Source organism: Lactuca serriola, chromosome 8 (assembly GCF_051521515.1).
Source record: "Lactuca serriola cultivar US96UC23 chromosome 8, Lser_US96UC23_V15, whole genome shotgun sequence".
NCBI classification, from domain to species: domain Eukaryota; kingdom Viridiplantae; phylum Streptophyta; class Magnoliopsida; order Asterales; family Asteraceae; genus Lactuca; species Lactuca serriola.
The window spans coordinates 99291909-99302821 of record NC_136415.1 but is presented as its reverse complement, the minus strand read 5'-3'; the positions used below and the strand labels follow the sequence as shown (position 1 = coordinate 99302821).

Below are 10913 nucleotides of genomic sequence, written 5' to 3'. Positions count from 1 at the left end.
AAGGCTATTTGAGGAAGGTTGGTGTGCATCTTTTGCACACTCTTGCACATCCAAAAATACAACATTTCTCTGGAGAGAGAGCATTTTGATGACCAAGAATACCTCAAGAACTTCATCTTTTCGCTCTTGATTCTTGTTAAATGTTTGGTATAATCTATCCTTACTTTGTTTTCTTGTGTTTAGCCATGTTAAGCTAGACTAAACTTGGTTGAATTTGGTGAAATCATTTGAATGTTTGTTGAATTTTGAAGACTGTTAGATGCATTTTATACGCATCTTTTAGCACAATTTCCTACATATTTCATTATAAAAAGTTAACTAATTCCCGATTATTCTTATGTATTTCGTGTTTTATGATTATTTTGAAGAATGTCCATACTGCTCATGTTTGTTATGACATTTCAGGGCCATTTGGAGCACATGGATGATTGTGCAAGTTCGGGATGCGTTTGTGGATGCTTAGGAGCTTAATTAGAGTCTAGATCAAGGAAGGATGTCGGGAAATGATCGAGAACTACTTGGAAGGGGAACAACGAACAAAAAGAGCCAAAAAGTCTCATTTACGATCGCAAGTTATGCCTTTGCGATCGTAGGTATAGCCCTTGCGATCACAGGTTGGGTCGCAGGTTGCCATCGAGGTTCCAACGAGTCATAAAATTCATCAGATGAGAAAAAAAGAGAACCTATGATCGCAGGTTGTGCCTTTGCGATCACAGGTTGGTCAAATTGCCTCAAAATAGCAACGTACTATTAAATAATCTCGTGACACATTTTTGGGTGATACCTGCAATCGCAGGTACGGCGTTTTGACAGCTAGACATATAAATAGTGCCTGAAACACTTCCAGTAACCCTAATTTGGCGATTCTTGGCGATTCAGAGGAGATTTTCAGAGGTTTTCAATTGAAGAACGCAGATCTGAAGGAGACGATTCGATTGTAATTCATAGTTTAGTAAGATTTATCGTTTAGGTTCTATTTTCACTGTTTGTAATACGTTTTTAGCCATGTCAAGCTAAAAACTCATATTTCAGTTTCGCAAGACATAACCTTTTCGTATGATTAATCATTAGGCACTATATTTGACTATGATTACTGTTTAGTTTGATCAGTTCTGTGTTAAATTGAATGTTTGATTTTGATTTCAGTTTCTGTTTGCCACTTAAATTGTTTGTGAATCACTCTAGTCATCTAATTGTTTAGACCCGTAATTGTCTAGATTAATTAGTAAAAAGTGACAAGTATTAGATTAATTCTGAGTTTAGGGTTAACTCTAATATGAAATGATCAAACAAGTTTTTACACCTCCGAGCTTATGAGAGGTATTGAACTTTACTGGGAATTACACTGTGTCTAATGCAACTTTTCTTTATTAGTCAAGAGCTTGTTTGGTTAATTTAGTAAAAAGTTAGATTTAATTCAAAGAGCTTATTTTGATTAAATGATTTTTGTAATAAAGGTCATTAGAGCTTGTTAATGAACCTTAGTACCAGTTTAAACAATTGCATAGTCGAATATTGTGTTAAAGGTTAATTATATGATTAGGGGAGTCACCGCGAAACTGGAATTGCTTTCTTCTATTTGAATTTTCACCACTTTAAATTTGGTTATTCTTTTGTCATTTTTTATTTCTTTCTATTAGTTTAATTTTCAGAAATAAACCCCTCCTTTTATGTTTATTGCATTCATCAAGAATTAGATCACACTTTATGCAAAGAGGTGTAAACATTAGGACGTGTCCCTGAGGATCTAAACCTTCTTACCTGTACTATCTGTAGTGCAATAAAACAGTTTATTTATTATTTTTATTTGTTAAATCGTGCACGATAGCGGTATTAACAAATTGGCGTCGTTGTCGGGGACACGGTAAAACACTAATAGTTTTATGCCAAGGTCTTCACGTATAGGTAATCTGATTTTTGATCCAGAGATTGAGAAGACTGCTAGGAAGCTAAAGAAGGAAGCAAAACTTCGAAAGCAACAAACAGAAACCTCAACCTCACCCATACCACAAGGCACTCCCTTGTGGAACGAACCTGAACACTCATTTCAACCTTTTCCGAAAGCACCCCCTACCTCACATGTTAACAGCCCGTTCAAAACATACTCATCATAATCTTCAGACAAACCCGAACTCACAGATTCTTTTGAAACTGAATCAGAATCCATCATGAGCGTAAACGGAGACGAAGCTGAAAAAACTCTTCGTGAGTGGGCAACACAAGAGGTTACCCAACAGCCCTTGTGTATCACCTTTCTAGAAGCTCGAAATTTTGAGCTCAAATCCGGTTTAATCCATCTGTTGCCCCCATTTCGAGGCCTTGAGAATGAATATCCTCATAAATTTCTCAAGGAATTCCATGTTGTCTGCTCTAGAATGAAACCCCATGGAGTTACTGAAGACCAAATCAAACTCAGGGCGTTTCCCTTCTCAGTTCAAGATGCAACAAAGGAGTGGTTGTATGATCTCCCATCTGGTTCAATAACAAGTTGGAATGAACTCGCCAAACTCTTCCTAGAAAAATATTTTCCCGAGGCAAAAGTGTCAAATCTACGCAGGGAGATTTTGGGTATAAAGCAAGGCAAAAGAGAAGCTCTCCACACTAATTGGGAGCGATTCAAGAAGCTGTTAGTCCGATGCCCACAACATGGAATTAGTGATTACCAGCTGTATTAGTGTTTCTGCGAAGGATTGATACCTATGGAGAGGCGACTAATAAATGCATCCAGTGGAGGGTCACTTTCAGACATGACACCAACAGAGATCAGGGCATTAATAGAGAAGCTGGCCAATGAGTCAAAACATTCAGCAACTGAGGAAGAGTGGTACCCAGACCATCCAAGAGGATTCAAGGAGATGGGAAATGCCCACCTGGAATCTCAGATTTCAAAATTGACTAAAGTTGTCCTTTAGTTGACAAAAGAAAAAGGTGTAGAGCCAAAGGTCAAACCTTGCGGGATCTGCTGCAAAACTAGGCACCCAACCTATATGTGCCCAATACTTCAAGAAGATAATGAATATGTGCAAGCTATGGGAGGATTTCAGAAAAGACCATTTGATCAGCATCGCAACAACCAAGCTTGGGGAGGGCCTCAAAATAGCAATTTCCAGCCAAGACCTCAACATAACTTTAAGCAAAGAAACCAATATCAAGCTCCACCCGTGTTTCAGCAACCTTTTCAGCAAAATCATCACCATAGCAATTTTTAGCAACCACTTGTACAATCACAAGCTAGTAGTTCCATCATGTCCTTGGAAGACATAGTTAAAAGTCTTGCAACCAGTTTCCAAGCTTTCCAGAATGAAACAAAGTCTAGCATCAAAAATCTGGAGCAGCAGGTATCGCAACTCGCGAACTCCATGAGCAAATTAGAAGCACAAACACAAGGAAAATTCCCATCTCAGAATGAAAAGAACCCAAAGCACAATGCTTGTGTTGTCACCCTTATAAGTGGTAAAAACTACAAAGGACCAGTTCAGCAAGAAGATGAGGAAGAAGAGATCGTGGTTGAGCAAGAATCCGAGGCAACTGAAGAGGTGCAGAAAAAAGATGGACCTGCTGAAGCTGAAGTGAAAATTACCCCTCCTCCTTTTCCCTCAAGACTGAAAAACACGAAAAAAGAAAAGGAAGACAAAGAGATTATAGATTTCTTCAGAAAAGTTGAGGTAAATATTTCCCTCCTTGATGCTATTAAACAACTACCTCGATATGATAAATTTTTAAAAGAGTTATGTACTTCAAAAAGAAAATTAAAAGGAAACGAAACAGTTAAAGTAAGCGAGAATGTTTCAGCTGTTTTACAAAAAAGGCTACCCCCAATGTGTAAGGATCCAGAAGTATTTACTGTTCCTTGCAAGTTGGGGAACCTTTCAGTGCCAAGAGCTATGTTGGACTTAGGAGCTTCTATAAATGTTTTACCATATTCACTTTTTAAAACTATCGGGGTATGGCCTTTAAAAAGAACAAGAGTAATCATTCAGTTAGCTGATCGTTCTCTGGTGCACCCGAAAGGTGTACTGGAAGACGTTTTGGTTCAAGTGAATGAACTCATATTCCCAGCTGATTTCTATGTTTTGGATATAGGAGATGACGACTCACCAAACTTAGGTTCCATTCTTTTGGGGAGAACATTTTTAAAAACTGCCAGAACCAAAATAGATGTTTATGATGGTACCCTTTCAATGGAATTTGATGGTGAAGTTATCAACTTCAATATTTATGATGCCATGCATTACCCAGATGATGTTTCAGCCCTTAATTTCATTGATGTAATTGAACCGTTATCTGCAGAATATTTTGAGATTGCTAACCGTGAGTCACTAGCATTAGTGCTCCATAGATATTTGTCTATTAATGTAGCTCAGGTTATATTAGAAAACTATGTGGTTGATAGAGAAGTTCAAGAGATGGCAGCTCATATGGACCAACAGAGAAAGTTGAGATATGGTACCCAAACACTTAAATTACCAATTTCTAACTCCAAGCTTTTTCCTTCTGTAGTGAAAGCCCCCATCTTGGAGCTAAAGACACTTCCAGAACACCAGAAATATGCATATCTTCGGGAAAAAGAAACATTACCAGTTCTCATATCCAACAAGTTGTCAGAAAAAGAAGAGTTAGAGCTGATCAGAATTCTGAAGGAGTACAAAAGTGCAATTGGATGGACTATTGCAGACATTACAGGACTCAGCCTATCTCTCTATATGCACAAAATTCTGATAGAAGAAGATTATAAGCCATCACGAGAGGCCCAATGCAGATTAAACCCACCAATGATGGAGGTGGATAAAAAAGAAGTTATGAAGTTACTGGATGTTGGGATGATATACCCAATTTCTGACAGCAAGTGGGTCAGCCCAGTTCAAGTTGTTCCCAAGAAGGCTGGATTGACAGTGGAAGAGAACAAAGAAGGAGAGCTGGTTCCAATTCGGGTTTAGAACGGATGGCGCGTGTGTATAGACTATAGAAAATTAAACACAGTCACCCGGAAAGATCATTTTCCTCTCCCATTCATAGATCAGATGCTAGAGAGGCTTGCTGGAAAATCCCATTACTGCTGCTTGGATGGATTTTCAGGTTTCCACCAGATTCTAGTCGCTCCAGAAGACTAGGAGAAAATGACTTTCACCTACCCTTTCGGGACATTCGCGTATAGGCGTATGCCATTTGGACTTTGCAATGCACCCGCTATCCTTCAAAGGTGTATGGTTAGTATATTTTCTGAGTATGTCGAATATACCATAGAAGTCTTCATGGATGATTTAACGTCTATGGAGACTCCTTTGATATTTGTTTAAAAAACCTCACAAAATTTTTACAAGGATGTATAGAAACAGACCTGGTCTTAAATTTTGAAAAATGTCACTTTATGGTTGACCAAGGTCTGATTCTTGGGCATATTGTTTCAAAAAGAGGTTTGGAAGTCGATAAAGCAAAAATAGATGTTATAAAGAGATTACCCTACCTGAAGAATGTTCGGGAAGTACGTTCCTTTCTTGGCCATGCAGGGTTTTACAGGAGGTTTATAAAAGATTTTTCAAAGATAACAGTTCCCATGTGCCATTTGTTGCAAAAAGATGCTAAATTTGACTTCAATGAAGATTGCAAGAAAGCTTTTGATGTGCTGAAAAATCTTCTTACTTCTGCCCCCATCATGTGAGGCCAGTAACAATGCTGTTGGAGCTGTTCTAGGACAAAGAAAAGGTCGGGTTCCCCATGTTATATATTATGCATCGAAGACTTTGGACAACACCCAAGAAAATTACTCCACCACTGAAAAAGAGTTGATGTCAATTGTTTTTGCATTGGAAAAATTCAGACAGTATTTGTTGGGCACAAAACTCATAATCTTTTCTGATCACGCAGCCATTCAGTACCTTCTTGCCAAAAAAGACTCAAAGCCGAGGTTGATTAGATGGATTTTGCTGCTACATGAATTTGATATAGAGATCAGGGACAAAAGTGGGTGAGAAAATTTGGAAGATGATCATTTTAGCCGACTCAACCCACCTGAAGACCCGACACCGATCCGCAAAACATTTCCTGATGAGCTACTATTCGTTGTTCAGAGCCCTCCTTGGTTTGCTGATATTGTGAACTACTTGATCTCTAGAGAACTCCCTCCAGATCTCACTCGGGCCCAGCAAGATAAAATAAAGAAGGAGGCGAAAAGATATGTTTGGGACGAACCGTATCTATGGAAACACTATGCTGATAAGGTGATTAGAAGATGTGTACCTCAAGATGAAGTCAAGTCAATCCTGAATTTCTGCCATTCAGAAGCTTATGGAGGGCATTATGGTCCACCACGTACCGCACGCAAGGTCTTGGACAGCGGTCTTTATTGGCCTTATATTTTTTGTGACTCTTTTCTATTTTGCAAAACCTGTGAAAGATGTCAAATGACTGGGTCTTTGACATCTCGTAATCAGATGTCACTTACTCCGATTTTGGTATGTGAAATTTTTGACGTTTGGGGTATAGATTTCATGGGTCTGTTTCCGCCTTCTTTTGGGTTTGTATACATCTTACTTATTGTGGATTATGTATCCAAATGGGTCGAGGCAAAATCTACATGAACAGACGATGCCAAGGTTGTGGTTGATTTTGTCAAGACAAATACATTCGCTAGGTTTGGGACACCAAAGGCTATTATTAATGATCGGGGCACGCATTTCTGCAACCATACCCTCGAGGCAGTCCTCAAGAAATATGGCGTCACACATCGGGTATCCACAACATATCACCCGCAAACCAATGGGCAGGTTGAAGCTTCAAACATACAAATCAAGGGCATTATAGAGAAAACCATCAATTCGGTCAAGAAAGGTTGGAGCAATCGATTGGATGTTTCGTTATGGGCTCATCGGACAGCATACAAAACTTCTATTGGTATGTCACCGTATAGAATTGTTTTTGGCAAACCTTGTCGATTACCGGTTGAATTGGATCATCGAGCATATTGGGCTGTCAAAAAGTTGAATATGAGCATGGATGAAGCTGGGAAGAAAAGAAGATTGGATATTCAAGAGTTAGAAGAAATCAGGAACGATGCTTACGAGAACGAGGCAATCTATAAGGAGAAGACGAAAGCGTTTCACGATAAGATGATCTCGCGAAAGGTATTCACTACCAGTCAAAAGGTACTCTTATATCACTCTCGTTTCAAACTTATTTCCGGTAAATTGAGTTCTTGTTGGGTGGGACCTTTTATTGTTAGTAACGTTTTTGATCATGGTGCTATAGAAATTAAGAGTGAACAATCAGGAAAGATTTTTAAGGTAAATGGTCACCGTCTCAAACCATTTTACGAAGGGTTTCATGTTACAAATGAAGAAGTGGAGGTAGTCGAGGTCCCGACTTATCGCAATTGAGGAAACCAAGTAACAATGTCGAGCCAACGACAATAAAAATGGGCAGCTTACCTGGAGGCAACCCGGACGTTTGTTTTGGTTTTCGTTTTTGAAACTTCTTAATTTTTGTGTGTTTTTAGCTACTTAGGTCGTTTCTTTTTAATTGAATCGTGTTTTTAAAATAAAAAGGAACAGAGAGATTTTGTAAAAAGTTGAAAAATAAGGTTTTGGTGGAACCTACGACAGCGAGTCCAGTCTTTGCGATCGCAGGTTATACGGATTAAGGTCGCAGCACGAAGTCGAGGATTTATTGGGTCATTTTTCACAAAAAAACAAACTTGCGATCGCAGGTATAGCCCATGCGATCACATGTAACAAAATTTATGACGATTTTACCCTCGACCCTTTTAAGATCAAAATTTTGAGATAATCAGCAAACCTGCGATCGCAGGTTTTCCCCTTGCGATCACAAGTATCCGTTTTTTAATTCTATCCGTTACCTTGCATTGGAAAACGTGCCTAACGGTAAAAAAAAAGTCAAACCTACGATCGCAGGTTCACTCCTTGCGGTCGCAGGTTGTGTTTTCCCTATAAATTGCGATCGCAACCTTCATTTGTAACCACCACATTTCAAAAACACTCTATGAAATCCTCTAATTTTCGAGTTCTATCACCAACAAACACCCAAATCGCTCGTTTTTTTGTCCAAATCAAGAAAAAAAGATATCAATCTCCTCTATTTTACTTCTACAACATCTTTACGGTAACGAAATCATGATTTAACGGTTAAAATTCTCCAAAAATTCCATTTTATTCATTTTTTCATTTGAATTTTTGCGAGTTTCTTTTTCAGATCTACACTCCGTTACTTACCCGTAGGCCACGAAAAGTAGATATGTTTGTTCCCGACACAATTTAGAAGAGATCCATCCGAACGGAATTTCAAAAATCAAAAATAAAAATCCGGGCGAGAAATATATTGCTGCTCAGCGCACAGTCAGGTATTTTCGTTCTGAAACTGAAATTTTTGTTTTTGTCATATATTTGTGCCGGCTTGTGTATCCGCTTGGGAGTAGTTAGACATAATTACTTTTGCTTGATTTAGATTTTTACCTGGAAATTGTGCCTGCCTTGTACCATTTTTTGTGACCTGACAAAATGCCCCCAAGACCTTCCCGTTCACGCAGACATGTTGACACCTCAGACCCATCATACACTGTCTAGGTGGACAATGTCACTGTACCAGACCGCACTCGACTATTACCAGCGACTTCTCTGCTGCGGGATTTTGCCACAGGTCTGGGCCCCTAGCCGCACCTTAATGCAGGAACTCTATATTTATGATGGTGTTCGCACTCTTTTTGCCATTATTGGCTGGGAGCGCCTATTATCTACAGATTTTGGCACTTGTCCCCTATTGACCCGAGAGTTTTTAGCCATGCTTAGTGAGATAAATCATGAGGGAAACATAACCTTTTGCATTTTTAGCACCCCTCACACTCTTCACGTAGACCAGTTATGTACTATCTTCCATACCCCCATCACTAGTTTATCCCAACCCACCCCCGCTTTTGACGTACGCAAGTTTTGGTACACCATCACCGGTTTGGAATCTTATGATTCTGCCTCATCCGTACAGACTAGCATCGTGCACCCTGTTCTCAAAATTGCATTGAAAATTATATGCAATATCATTTATGCACAGATTGAGACTACGAAAACCAGCAAAGCCGAGCTTTTTCTTTTGTGATGCATGATCACTAGGTCACACTGTCCACATTTTGGTGATATTATCATTAGGCGGTTCCATAGAGTTATAGCTCTTCTCACTGGCAGTGCAATTCGATGTGGTGGTTTGATTTATGTCATTGCCCGCTCCCTCGTGCCGCAATCTCCTCCGGAGTAAACCTTTTTTACAGGTGATTCTTTTCGTCTGACCCTGCAGAACTTTTGAGCTATGCACATGCTTCGTACTGCCCCAAGTGGGTGTGTTTGGATGCAGGGTCGCTCCACGTATTTCAAGGTCACTAGACCTGATGTCATCACTCTCGCTGAGCCTGTCAGCGAGACTGTGTGTATGCTCCCTTCGAACATCCCACCACCTCCTCGCCCACGTAGGGCACAGCAGGCTCAGCGCCCACAGTCTGATCGACCATCTTCATCCACTCAGCACCCAGACTACACAGACACCACACACATATCCTTTAGCCCACCTGATCCTATGCAGACGGACTTTCAGGATCAACCCCCAGCCCACCCTCACCCCAACTCTCCCTTCACCTACCAGCATTATCTTGACCTCCATTAGGATATTGCTTCCCTTCAGCAGACGATGACTGGTCTTTGCCTCGACTATCAGCAATATAGCACTCAGGTCACCGACTATCGTGATGAGCTCTTAGGTCTGCACGACGATTTCCGCGACGAGTTCTTCCGTCGCTATGCTCCCCGTCCGAGTAGTCGTCTTCCACTCCTCCCTAAGCATTGAGGACAATGCTTAATTTTAAGCTCGGGGAGGGGACTTCCTATCTTTTTGTAAAAAGTTTTTATTTTGTTTTAAAAAAATCCAAAAAGATTTTTCATTTATGTTTTCTTTTATTTGTCATTTTATTTCTTTCTAGTTTTTCTAAAATATTTTCATTTTGTTGCATTTTGCCTTTGCGTTAAATTTTTTTTTACGAGATGATGACACTCTTTGCATACGATAGCTCCATGAAGTGGGATATTTAGAATTGAAAATGAAAAAAAAAATCCAAAGCGACTTGATTGTTATTGGAAGTGTAGAATCAACTGTCATAACCAGGGGACCCAAGACACCGTGATTCGAGACCCTAACCTTAGATAATAAAAAAAATAGCGTACTGAAATGTTTTTAGGCGGTAATAACAGCTCTAGGATGATTTGCTTATTAATGTTTTAAAAGAATCTTTATCGGCAACTCTGAACCCACAGAACATGGCCCTATTTGTTGACACGCGTTACGCTCGTGGTAACAGAGAGCTTAAGTATCAGATCCACACAGTCAAAATGAAGAAAGGGTACAACGTTATATCTAGTACCCAAATCAAAGAATTTCAAGCACTCAATTGAAGAAACTTCAAGAAGTTCCAAAAAAAGAAAAAAAAAAGAGATTGAAGAAATCAAGCTCAAAACAAAGTATAAATCAAGTTCAATCAAATTAGAAGCCGTTCCATAGTTACATCTGGAGAATAAAGAACTATGTGATATGATACTTGTGGCTCTCGAAAAAAGTGAAAGCATAGAGCTCAGGCTCCTACGGGGATTGGCCCTTGCTGCTTTGGCGAAAGCTGATTTGGTCGTGCAGGTTCTTAAGGATGTGTCGATTCTGATTCTTGGCCATCTAGTCTTAAGGACATGAGATCCAGACTGTGTTATTTTCGCCCATAAAGCTAATTAAGGTACAAAGTTTAAATAAAACTAGAGTTGGATTATTGTGTCACACCGTTTTGTGGTCTTCCTTACTTTGGGAGTCTGTGATACATGAAAGATAGCAGGATGGTTGCTTTGGTGTTAGTGATTGGAGCCCATTATCGATGTAAA

At 39.6% G+C, this 10913-nt stretch overlaps 2 protein-coding genes across 2 annotated transcripts; both read left to right on the top strand.

Moving 5' to 3' along the window:
- The first annotated feature begins 3245 nt into the window (after positions 1-3245).
- Positions 3246-4937, top strand: LOC145067214 (uncharacterized). The gene has a single exon (XM_079014406.1). It carries the CDS (start codon positions 3246-3248, stop codon positions 4935-4937), a length of 1692 nt encoding a protein of 563 aa, XP_078870532.1.
- A 431-nt stretch (positions 4938-5368) lies between these two features.
- LOC145067213 (uncharacterized) lies at positions 5369-7373 on the top strand. Its single transcript, XM_079014405.1, has 5 exons — positions 5369-5655; positions 5819-5965; positions 6113-6323; positions 6432-6514; positions 6632-7373. Exons 1-5 carry the CDS (start codon positions 5369-5371, stop codon positions 7371-7373), a joined length of 1470 nt encoding a protein of 489 aa, XP_078870531.1.
- Positions 7374-10913: the final 3540 nt, after the last annotated feature.

Bases quoted from the DNA above. Each gene is read 5' to 3' on its own strand.
- LOC145067214 (XM_079014406.1), top strand. From the start codon at position 3,246: ATGTCCTTGGAAGACATAGTTAAAAGTCTTGCAACCAGTTTCCAAGCT.
- LOC145067213 (XM_079014405.1), top strand. From the start codon at position 5,369: ATGGTTGACCAAGGTCTGATTCTTGGGCATATTGTTTCAAAAAGAGGT. The intron at 5,966-6,112 runs GTGAGAAAATTT...CTTGATCTCTAG, and splicing joins GAGATCAGGGACAAAAGTGG to AGAACTCCCTCCAGATCTCA. The intron at 6,515-6,631 runs GTTTGTATACAT...TACATTCGCTAG, and splicing joins CTGTTTCCGCCTTCTTTTGG to GTTTGGGACACCAAAGGCTA.